General features: G+C 41.1%; 1 protein-coding gene across 1 annotated transcript; it reads right to left on the reverse strand.

Annotated features, from left to right (window-relative positions):
• Positions 1-2,020: 2,020 nt before the first annotated feature.
• RPS6 (ribosomal protein S6) lies at positions 2,021-6,279 on the reverse strand. The gene is made up of 6 exons (XM_047701309.1): positions 6,124-6,279; positions 5,464-5,595; positions 4,795-5,005; positions 4,267-4,413; positions 2,250-2,407; positions 2,021-2,159 (listed from the first exon to the last, which is right to left on the reverse strand). Exons 1-6 carry the CDS (start codon positions 6,127-6,129, stop codon positions 2,064-2,066), a joined length of 750 nt encoding a protein of 249 aa, XP_047557265.1. The 5' UTR covers positions 6,130-6,279; the 3' UTR covers positions 2,021-2,063.
• Positions 6,280-12,483: the final 6,204 nt, after the last annotated feature.

Raw genomic sequence — 12,483 nt, forward strand, 5'->3', positions numbered from 1 at the left:
TTAAAAAGCCACTGGTTGTGTGCTTTTACAGTAATTATGCAGATGACTGAATTAGTTGATATAATTTCCACATGTCACAAATCTCCCATCTGGTGTAATCTTTTAGAACTTTTTACTATACCAGTCTTTCAACATTTCAGGGCTAATCTAACCTATGCAGATTTTGTTTCAATTTATTATGAAATTGCTGAGTGAAAGAACTTGACAGAAATTATGTACAACTCATTACCTTAAAAATGGATCATTTGCACTATCTCAGAATATGTATTTTTGCAATTTAACACTTGGTACTTAACATTTACTGTCCCAACAAAGTTTGGAATTACCTTACATCTAAGCTTGAGGTTGAATAAAAATGGAAAATTCTTGTTTGCTGTTTGCTTAAGGCTCCTGAAATGTGTGCAATTCTAACCTTTGTGATTTTTAGAGTTCGATATTGTGTTTTTCCCCTTCTCTGTAGTCTTCATTAACTAGAACTAAATTACTTACCAAAGCACTTCCTACTAAGTGTAATGAGGATCGCCTCACACATTTAAGATTTGGCTCTACCGTACCAAAGTATACATTTCCTAGTAACTTTTTACAGCATTCTAAGTAACTCAGCCATTATACATTGGAAACCTTACCCTGCTGCTTTCATTTAGAAATAGGGGTTGTTGTGTTAAAAGTGCACAAAGGCCTCCTCTAGTACCTACCACAGAAAGGGGACCACTAAAAATTTACTGCAAACAAAACTGTAAAAAAAAAAAAAAAAGCGGCCAGATAATGCAGTCATTATCCATACATTTAGAAATATCTAGAATGATTGTAGCAATGTATTAAACTTAAAAGCCTGAGAACTTCTGCAAACAATCTTTCAAATTAGTCCAGATGTTTAGCATTACTTCTTACTAGTTTTGGATTTGATAGTCGTGACTTTATACCGGACTTGCCTTCTGGACTTTACCCCAACTGCAGTGTTTATTCCTTTTTCTTTTATGTTATCACTTACAAATGCTACATTTTCCCTTTCTGCCTTTTTAGTTTGACCTTAATTTATGGAACATCAGTTGCCAATTACAATTTTTCATGTTATTCAACTTTTTAATACCATGTATTAAGAGCAGCATTGATCTCCCTTTTGTCTATCTTCCCAGCTAGCTGGTTCAGTCTGAGGACTGGCATTATTGGCATTAGCTGGGAACTTACTAGTAATGTACAATCTGGGGCCACAAATCTTCTGAATCACAATCTGCATTGTGCAAAGCACAGCTTCAGTCTCTGTGTTAAAGCAGTTTGAAAATTTTACTTACCTGTGGTTAAAACATGTATTCCAGCAAATAAGGAATTCCCATTCTTCACCCTTAAAGCCTGATGTGCCTTTTTAAGAGCCTTCTAGTCTATAAAGGATACTTCTAACTGCAATTACTATATAGAAACTAGACAGGCTACGTTAGAAGTATACTACTTTGTGCATCCTTCACTGATCTAAGTGTTTCTTAAAGGCACAGTATGAAACCATAAAATGCATGAGTAACAATTTACTAGAGTTGAAAAGCTTTTGTTAATGTAATTTGCACTGGTTTTAAAAGCTTTGTGAACTGTTTTAAAATGGTATCTGTTAACTCTGCTTTTAACAAGGTATCTTTTTTACATATGACAAATGTCCATCTTCTTAAGGGCACTTTTCATGTATTGTGTATAGATCTTTAAAACTGTACTCCTCAAAATAAAGTGTACAAAATATTAATAGTCCTAGTCCCTTATTTCCCCCAAATTGTTCCACACCTTGCTTGAAAAAGCAATAGCTACCTTATGCTCAGAATCCTTTCCTGAGCCACCCAACCATCCCAAAAGAAACCCTGTTCTGGCCATCCACTGTTACAGTACTGTCTCAGCTGCTCACCTTGAAGGGTTTCACTTTGAAATATCTCTTGCACACTTTATCCACCATCAGATTGCTGTATACGATATTCCCCTATTTATCTCACTTTTTTCCTCCCTTTATCTATGATTTATCACCAATGAAAAGTCAATGAAGGGGATTTAATGTCTGATCTTATTTATTTGTCACTTAGAAAATCTCATTTTTGACTGGACTCAGACTTAGAGGTAGAAGCTCTCAGAGAGGACAGCCTCCGTCTCTTGGCAATCTGTTCCTGACGTTTTTCTTTGGCCTCCTAAACAAAACAAAAAAGCAGTTACAGCTTGTCCGGCTTAAAAATCCAAAGTCAGGCCTGACTTTCCCTCCCCCAGTCCTCTTGACTTACCTTCATTCTCTTGGCCAAAAGTTTAGCATATTCTGCAGCCTCTTCCTTGTTTTTCTTAGTGCGCTGTTTCTTCAAAGCAATACGCCGACGTTTGTGTTGGAGGACTCGTGGAGTAACAAGACGCTGTATCTTGGGCGCTTTGGTTCTAGGTTTCTTACCTGAAAATTTAGACAACGATTCGATCACTTATCAATACCATGTTCATCAGGATCCACATCTACATTTTAAAAACATTACTAACAGGACTACCTAGGACTTAATGTATGAAGCCTTTTAAGTCAAATCTAAACTACTATATAACTCAATAGACTTACTACCCTGTCAACAAAACCCAAGATGGGCTAAATATTCTCAAAAGAGAAACTGGTTAAGTCCTTCTGAAAAGTGAACAGATCAACTTTGTCTACTGGGTGCCAGTGTTTTCCCGATTGACACATTTAATCCTAAAACAGCTCATCAAACTACATCACTAGTTTGGATGTCAGCTTCTAGACTATATATAAATTTAGGCTACTCTGTGAAGGAGGGGAAGTCATACCCCAAGCTTTTATCTACTCAACTTCAATTTCCCTTCCACAGTAAGATTGTCTTTATAGGGTATTACATATTTGTGTACTTTAGGACACAAGAGCATTATTTTAAAACAGTATTAACTGCATGTGTAACTTATCTATGAAAACTAAAGCTCTATCTGCACCAATCCCCTAACCACACTCTGAAATCCCATTTATGCTTGAATTCAGTATTTGCCAAGGCAGATCCTGCCAACCTAGGGAACAAAACCACTAACATTGGAATGTGCAGTGCACAGTTCACAGGGTATCTTTACTTAGTCTGTGTGCTAAGTCCCCAAACCTACGGTTTATAGATCTGCTTTGAAGCAGATGACTCTTTAGATGTAATCATCTGAGTCTGTAGACACCTGGTGGGAATAACAAATAGCTCATGCAAAATCTAAAACTAAGTAATTGTTCAGGTTTTCCTAAAAATCAAACACCTTAAAAATACAAGAATGATGCTATTATCACCTGTTAACCAGAACATTTAACTACACTGGTATTGCCAGTGGTGTTGCAACTGCCATGTACCTGCCACTTCTAAATGTAAACTACAGAAGAGTAACTTGTCCTTTGTTACTATATCCCCAACTCTTAAAATAGTACCTCGCACATAAGTGGTTCCGATATCTGCAGTGACCCATGAGCACTCACTATATGCCAGGTTTAAGTTTTCAAGTACCCAGTGCCAAAACCCATTTTTTTTCCCATTTGTCAAGAAAACCCGAACTGAACTGACATGCTCTTTACTCCACGTTAACATAAATAAATACTCATACACTTTACTAGAGAGACAAATCATGCATGTTACAGAGCACTGCTGCCTCACCAGTGACAGGTTATGTTCCCTAACCATGTCTACTATATACCATCTCAAAATATTAAAACTCCAAAACCCAAACACCTCTTCCTAGGGTTATTATTTTTTAAAAGATTTTCTCCATTCATTTGAGAGAGATACAAAGACAGAGCGCACACACGGTGAGAGGCAGAGGAAGCAGCAGACTCCCCGCTGAGAGCCCCACATGAGGCTCATCCGGGGACCTGGAAATCATGACAACTATCTGAGCCACCCAGGCGCCCTGTTGCTAGGATTTTGAATCAAGTATTTTTCTTCTAATGGCCACAACTCCTACAATTAATATCCACATCTCAGATCAAGAAAATAAAGGCCAGGAGTTAACAGTCCCAGAATTTCCTATTATCTTCCTGACTTCTAACCAAAAGTAAGTTATTTTCCGATAAACATACGCAGTAACCCAGGCAAAATTTCACGTAAAATTCTAATACTCTAGAGAACCATCAGATACAAGGATTAGTAACAAGTGCCCATCTTGACCCTCTTCCCAATATTTTCCTAAAACACAGTAAATACATAATAGGTGGACTTTCTATTATCTGTACAAGATGCTACAGACAACTGAAATTAAGCAAACCCTGAACTGCATAATTTCCCCTACCTTCTTTGTTTAAGGGCTTTCTCACAACATACTGGCGGACGTCATCTTCTTTAGAGAGATTGAAGAGTTTGCGGATTCTGCTGGCTCTTTTGGGCCCCAGGCGTCGAGGCACAGTAGTATCAGTGAGTCCAGGAATATCCTTCTCCCCTGAGGAGGAAAGTGATCAGAACTTTTTAGTTCCACAACTTGCTTATAAACAAGAACCGTAATTACTGTTTATGCACTGGTAAAGAAACAAGTCCAATGGTCAAACTGGATACTGCAAATAAAAAACCATTTTGGTAATCAGTGTCAGGGGTGCCTGGGTGGCTCAGTGAGTTAAGCCTCTGCCTTCAGCTCAGGTCATGATCTCAGGGTCCTGGGATCAAGCCCGGCATAGGGCTCTCTGCTCGAGAGGGAGTCTGCTCCCCCCTGCCCTGCTGTGCCTACTTGTGACCTCTCTGTCAAAGAAATAAATAAAATCTTTAAAAATAAATAAATAAATCAGTGTCAACAGAAACTGAACTCAAGAACACAAGTAAACCTCACCTTTCTTTACAATGACCAAGTTGAGAACACTGAGATTGGCATCCACGATGCAACCCCGAACAGATTTGCGCTTTCTCTCTCCTGTCCTCCTTGGTCTGTAGCAGGAATGCCCCTTACTCAGCAGCAGGCGGACACGGCCATGGGTCAAGACACCCTGCTTCATGGGGAAGCCTTGTTTGTCATTGCCACCACTGATTCGGACCACATAACCCTGCAGAATACAGTGACACGTTGTAAAATAAAGGATTACGGCCCTTAAACCCTAAATCAAAGCCAATTTGAAACTTACAGTTTTCTCTGGTTACCAAGTTTTGTCTGTCTCTTCAATTTGCCAACATCAACGAGCAAATTCTTTTCAACTAAGTCCTACTTCTAACCTATGTCTTACTAGATGTAACAGTTCCAGCAATGGAAAGATGATGTTAAGAAACGAAAGTACAAACGAGCAACCAACCAGAAACAACCCTTGTTGGCACTTTCTAAAGAACTTCAGGTATATTTTCTCCTTTGACGTACACAGAACCCCGCAAGGTGACAGCTCTACTTCAAACGTGGAAGTGTGTAACCCAAGGGCAGAAGACAGAACCCGGAGCACGAACCCCGCTACACAGTTACCAATTAGCAACAGCACCGACGAGCTCTTGAGCAGCCCAGTTTAAGGTAACCAACCTTCCATTCTTCACCGAGGGCGTCAGCAGCAACTTCTGTGGCCATACGCTTCTCATAAAAGGTACGAAGTTTGCGTTCATCGTCCACTTCAATGAGTTTCTGGCAGCCAGTAGCTGGGAAAGAGATGTTCAGCTAAGGATTAAGGGGGGAGGAAGGGGAGAAGAGCTTTAGAAAACCGCAGAACCACGAAAAAGCCTTTATGTAACCCCCCAGACGAGGAGCTGATACCTTGACGTGTCGGTTTTGTTAGCTAAAGCACACGTGTGCATAATAAGGTACAAATATCGCACTAAAACCAGGCTAATTTTCCCTCAAGCCTCGCGGAATGACTCCGGGGCCGAAGGGCCCTCCGCAGCCTTTCAGCCCGACAGAGCAAAAAGCGCGACCCACCGGCCGCCAACGAGGCAGCAGGGCCGCATTCGCCCGGCGGAGCTTGAGGACGCCACCATGGCGCTCCCCGCCCGGCGCGGCTCCAGCTGTAATCGCTCGCCATCCGCTCTCCGAGGGCCCTGGGACCCGAGAGAGGCAGGCTTTCTCCCGCCTCAGACTCTTCTCCACCTGGAGCTAGGACTCTGGAGAGCCAGGACTGTAGCACTGCAATGTTCTGGGGCTCGATTCACCTCCCCCGAGCCCATTTCAAAAGCCTCCACCACTTCCTACCTTCATCCTGAAGCAGCCTACCGCCTCCGAGGCGCCACGAAAAAGAGGCCCGACTTCCGCTTAGCCCATGTCTCATAGGCACTTCTAATTCTCGCGAGATAAGCTGTCGCCAGGGATAGCGGAAGTGAGCGCCGGCGGGCGGTACTTCCGGAGGCGGGGTTAATTAGCACTCGGAGGTGGGCTCTGCCGGCGATGGGACACCGGCTGTTCCGCGCAAGTTTGTTTCCGAAGGTTATATTCTCCCCGGGTTGACCTGTTCCGCTCTGTCCTGAACCAGGGTGGACTCCCGGCTGGGTCCCGAACACTCTGCCTTTGCTGATACCATAGGGGAAGGGCAGGACCAGAGTTCAGCTCTTTTGGCCTTTCCTGTACGTTAGACACCGTCTGAAGATTTTTAGTTTTTAGTTGAGAAGCTTGCGGTGCTCTGGTTCCGGTTGTTCACAGCAGGACGCCCTGAAAACCGTGATTTGTTCTACTGTCTGTCCTCTAACCGCTCTGCCGTCATCCTCGTTCTGTCACAGAATCACACCTTCCCATTGGCCCAGGCCAATAACCACAATTACTCTAAGTTAAGCCCGGCCACCATTGGTGCATTCTAAATGGTCTCCCTGGCTTCTGTCTTGCCTCTGGATCTTTTACAACGAAAAATTATATCGCTGTTGCTGGAAATGCATCATTTTCCCACTGCCGTTAAATACTTCGCAATCTCCTGTCCCTGACTCAAACATCCCACAAATTCACCTATTGCCATTTGTTAATATTATGTAGGTCGTTCAGATTAGATGTCCCAAGAAAAACCTTTCCTGTCCACGCTCCCTATAATAGTATCCCAGCTTTTATCTCTGGTATAGCACTGTTTTCCCTTCTCATACTTAATGGTACATAATTGGTATGTTTATGGTCTCTGCCCTCTCCTAAATGATAAATTAGGCAAGGCTACTGTCTAAACTTCTCTATGGAACACATAGGACACAGCAAAGTGCAGGGCACATAAAAAATAAGCATTCAGTAAGTATTTGTTAACTTAAAACCTCAGCTCTGGTAGCTATTAGTATATTACAGTGTGGTAGTATGGAACCAGCCAGTAGAGGGAGAATAAGTGAATGTGTTATAGTAAATGTTGAATCTGCAGTGATGCAATTCTTTTTTTTTTTTTTTTAAGATTTTATTTATTTATTTGACAAGACGGAGATCACAAGCAGACAGAGAAGCAGGCAGAGAGAGGAGGAAGCAGGCTCCCCGCTGAGCAGAGAGCCTGATGTGGGGCTGGATCCCAGGACCCTGGGATCATGACCTGAGCCCAAGGCAGAGGCTTTAACCCACTGAGCCACCCAGGTGCCCCAGTGATGCAATTCTTAATAGTACACAAGACATGAGAAAGATACAGTGCATTTGATAGTCCTCCAGAACATTCCTGGGAAGGCAAGAATGAGAACCCAGGGGCGCCTGGGTGGCTCAGTGGGTCAAGCCGCTGCCTTCGGCTCAGGTCATGATCTCAGAGTCCTGGGATCGAGCCCCGCATCGGGCCCTCTGCTCAGCAGGGAGCCTGCTTCCTCCTCTCTCTCTGCCTCTCTGCCTGCTTGTGATCTCTCTGTCAAATAAATAAATTAAAAAAAAAAAAAAAAGAATGGGAACCCAGGTGGTCTAATTCTGAAGACCACACTCAGCATCCTTAAAGAAGGAACATTTAGGGGCGCCTGGGTGGCTCAGTGGGTTAAAGCCTCTGCCTTCGGCTCAGGTCATGATCCCAGGGTCCTGGGATCGAGCCCCGCATCGGGCTCTCTGCTCAGCAGAGAGCCTGCTTCCTTCTCTCTCTCTCTCTCTGACTGCCTGTCTGCCTACTTGTGATCTCTGTCTGTCAAATAAATAAATAAAAAATCTTAAAAAAAAAAAAGAAGGAACATTTATTGTCTATTATTTACTCCATATTTTTTTCAAGAAATAAAAACTGCATTTCAGGTAAACAATAATTTACTTTCCAAGATTATTACATCCCTTCTTCTCCTTCTTCTCCTTCATTGTTGTCACCACCTTCTTCTTCTTCTTCTTCTCCTTCTTCTTCTTCTTCTTCTTCTTCTTCTTCTTCTTCTTCTTCTTCTTCTTCTTCTTCTTCTTCTCCTCCTCCTCCTCCTCCTCCTTCTTCTTTTTTTTTTTAACATCACATCTTCTTCTTCAGTATCACAAAGTTTTGAGTTTAGGCCCGTTTCACATTCGAAATTGAAATAGTACTACTAAATCCTGTTTGATCACCTAGTATTAATGTATAGAATGTTGGTGAAATGACACATTTAAAACCTGTGGAATTTTTTGGTAATGAGGTGAAATTGATATAACAAAATTAATCATTTTTAAGTAAACAGTTCATCGGCATTCAGTACATTGACAATGTTGTGCATCTGCCACCTCTGTCTAGTTCCAGAAGGACACTGTGTCCCCATTAAACAATTGCTCCCCATTCCCTTTTTCCAGCACCCAATGGCAATCACAGCCTGAGTGCTGTCTCTATGGATTTACATCTTCTGTAAATGGAATTACACAATATGCGGACTTCATGTCTGGCTTCTCATGTTTTTGAAGTTCAACCACCTTGTAGCACTTATTAATATTTCATTCTTTTTTATGATTGAACGATATTCTGCTATAAAGACTATAATTTGTTTATCCATTCATCCATTGACGGACATTTGGATCATTTCCAACTTTTAACTCACGAGTAGTGCTGGTACATTTGAGTATCTGTCTTTAATTCTTTGGAGTATATACCTAAAAGTGGAATTGCTGGGTCATATATAAATTTTGTGTGTAACTCCTGGAAGAACTGCCCAATGGTTTTCACAGCTGCTGAGCCATTTTATATTCCCACCAGCAATGGATGATTGTTCCAATGTCTCCAAATCCCAGCCAACACCTGTTGGCCTTTTTTATGTCTTCTTTGGAAAAATAGGAAGCTATTCAAGTACTTTACCCAACTGTGTTTTTTAGCTCTGTTTTCACTGAAGTAGTAGTAATAGTGAGTTAATGTGAGACAAAGAGTCAAACCAAGACTACTTCTCAGATTTTTCTTCTTCTTTTCATGTATTTTTTTTAAAGATTTTATTTATTTATTTGAAACAGAGAGAGAGATCACAAGTATGCAGAGAGGCAGGCATAGAGAGAGAGAGGAGAAAGCAGGCTCCCCGCTGAGCAGAGAGCCCGATGCGGGCCTCGATCCCAGGACCCTGAGATCATGACCTGAGCCGAAGGCAGAGGCTCAACCCACTGAGCCACCCAGGCACCCTCATGTATTTTTTAATTGTGGTAAAAAACACAAAATTTACCATCTTAATCACTTCTAAGTATACAGGTCGTAGTGTTAAATATAATTGCAGGGCACCTGGGTGGCTCAGTTAGTTAAACATCTGACTCTTGATTTCAGCTCAGGTCATGATCTTAGGGTTGTGACATTGAGCCCCACATGTTGGGGTCTGTGCTGTACTTAAGATTCTCTCTCTTCCTCTCCCACTTGCTCATGTGAGCTCTCTCTCTCTCAAATAAATAAGCCTTAAAAATATATATATATTTATACACATATATTATTTATATATATAATATATATATAAAATCACATTGTTGTGAAACAGGTCCTCAGAACTTTTTCATCTTGCAAAACTGGAACTCTATACCCATTAAACAACTCCTCCTCCTCCCCACCCCACCCCACCCACCCCACCCTCGGTAACCACCATTCTACTTGGTTTATATGAAGTATCTCAAGTAGTCAAATTCATAGAAATGGAATCATGTAGTACTTATCTTTTTGTGATGCTTATTTCACTTAGCATGTCTTCAAAATTCATCCATGCTGTAGCCTGTAAAAGCCTTCCTTTTTAAAGCTGAAGAATATTCCATTGTGTCTATATTCCACATTTTGCTTATTCATCTGTTGATGAGTATCTGGGTTACTTCTACCACTTAGCTGTTGTGAATAAGGCTGCTATGGCAGGTGAGAATTCTACCACTGAACCACCAATGTATGAATAATGCTGCTATGAACATAGATGTGAATATATCTGTTTAAGCCTTTGCTTTCATTTCTTTTGGGTATATACCCAGAAATGGCATTATTGAATCATATGGCAGTTCTATTTTTAGTTTTCTAAAAAGATTTTTATTTATTTATTTCAGAGAGAGAGCTCAAAAGAGAGCACAAGCTGGGGGCAGGGGCAGAGAGAGAAGCAGACTCTACGCTTAGCAGGGAGTCTGACATGGTGCTCCATTCCAGGACCCTGGGATCATGACCTGAGCTGAAGGCAGAGGCTTAACCAACTGAGCCATCCAGGTGCCACTATTTTTAATTTTTTTGAAGAAACTCTGTACTCTTTCCCATAACGGTCACACCATTTTATAATCTCATCAATAGTACAAAAGGGCTGCTATACTCATTTTGAATTAGTTTGTCTTGTTGAGTTGTTAAGAGTTCTTTGCATATTCAGAATATTATAACTTTTATTAGATATATTATGTGCAAATATGTTCTCCCGTTCTGTAGGTGTCTTCTTTCTTTCTTTCAAGATTTTATTTATTTATTTGAAAGAGAGAGAGCTCACAAGTAGGCAGAGAGGCAAGCAGAGAGAAAGAGGGGGAAAGTGACTCCCCGCTGAGCAGAGAGCCATATGTGGAGCTCGGAGCTCGATCCCAGGACCCTGAGATCATGACCTGAGCCGAACGCAGAGGCTTAACCCACTGAGTCACCCAGTTGCCCCTCCACTTTCCTGATAATGTCTTTTTTTTTTTTTAAGATTTTATTTATTTATTTGACAGAGATCAGAAGTAGGCAGAGATGCAGGCAGAAAGAGAGAGGAGGAAGCAGGTTCCCTGTTGAGCAGGGAGTCCCAACGTGGGGCTCCATGCCACGACCCTGAGATCATGACCTGAGCCGAAGGCAGAGGCTTAACCCACTGAGCCACCCAGGCACCCCATAATGTCTTTTGATGTACAGTAGTTTTTAATTTTGGTGAAGTCCAATTTATCTATTTTTTTTTCTTTATGATCATGCTTTTGTTGTTATATCTGAGACAAATCCATTGCCAAATCCAAAGTCAGGATGATTTACCCCTATATTTTTTAAAAACTTTTATTTACTTATTTGAGAGAGAGAGAGAGAGCACGAGAGGGGAGGAGGGCAGAGGGAGAGGGAGAATTAGACTCCTCACGGAGCAGGGAGCCTGTCATGGGACTCTACCCCAGGACCCTGGATTATGACCTGACCTGAAGGCAGATAAGTATTGACTGAGCCACCCAGGCGCCCTGTGTTTTCTTTCAAGAACTGTATTGAGTTCTTATATTTGGCTCGTTGATCCATTTTGAGTTAATTTGTTAGTATGGTGTGAGGTAGTGAATCCAACTTTACTCTTTTGCATGTAGCTATCAGCTGTCCCACCACCATTTGTTATTGAGACTATTCTTTCCCTCATTGAATGATCTTGGCACCCTTGTTGAAAATCAAATGGCCACAGATGTATGAGTTTATGAGTCTGGACTCTCAGTTCTATTCCATTGGTCTGTATGTCTATCCTGCTAGTTCCATGCTGTTTTGACTTGTAGCTTTGTAGTAAGTCTCAGAAATCGGAAATGTGAGTACTGAGACCTGAGCTGAATGTAGACACTTGGTTTGGCTCTTCTTTTCAAGATTGTCTTAGCTCTTTGGGATCCCTTGTAATTCCATATGAATTTTATGCCCATTTATGAAAAGTATGCCCCGTTGGAATTTTGAGAGGGATTACATTTAATCCATAGATCAGTTTTATCATCCATACAACACTGAGTTTTCCAATTCATAACACAGAATGTCTTTCCATTCATTTAGGTCTTCTTTAATTTATTTCACCGATGTTTTGTGGTTACCAGCTTGCAAGTCTTCTATCTCCTTGATTCATTTTATTCTAGGTATTTTATCCTTTGGGATTGTTTTCTTAATTTCCTTTTCAGATTATTCATTGCTGGTGTATAGAAACACAACTGATTTTTGTGTGTCATCTTATTTCCTAAAACTGCTGAATTTATTTGTTTTCTTGTGGTGTCTTTGGGATCTTCTATTTATGATCGTCTCATCTATGAATATAGTTTTACCTCTTTCTTTTCCGTTTGAATGCTGTTCATGCATTCATTCATTCCTAATTGCTCTGCCAAGACTTTCCAGTATAATGTCAACTAGCAGCATTGAAAGCAGGCATCCTGTGTATATAGTCTTGTCAGTTTTAGAATCACCTGAAAAATTTTGAGGCATAGAAACGATAGCTGGGATTCCAAGTCTATTTTCTATTTGGTCTTTTTTTTTTCTTTATGAGTGAAGCTGGAATTATGAAAGTTTCTCTTGCAAGT

Source organism: Lutra lutra, chromosome 13 (genome assembly GCF_902655055.1).
Source record: "Lutra lutra chromosome 13, mLutLut1.2, whole genome shotgun sequence".
NCBI classification, from domain to species: domain Eukaryota; kingdom Metazoa; phylum Chordata; class Mammalia; order Carnivora; family Mustelidae; genus Lutra; species Lutra lutra.

What these genes read in the sequence shown, in the direction of transcription:
- RPS6 (XM_047701309.1), bottom strand. An exon ending in CCCTCGGTGAAGAATGGAAG is followed by an intron (nt 5,006 to 5,463) that starts GTTGGTTACCTT and finishes TGTATTCTGCAG; the next exon opens with GGTTATGTGGTCCGAATCAG. An exon ending in AAAGCCCTTAAACAAAGAAG is followed by an intron (nt 2,408 to 4,266) that starts GTAGGGGAAATT and finishes CTAAATTTTCAG; the next exon opens with GTAAGAAACCTAGAACCAAA.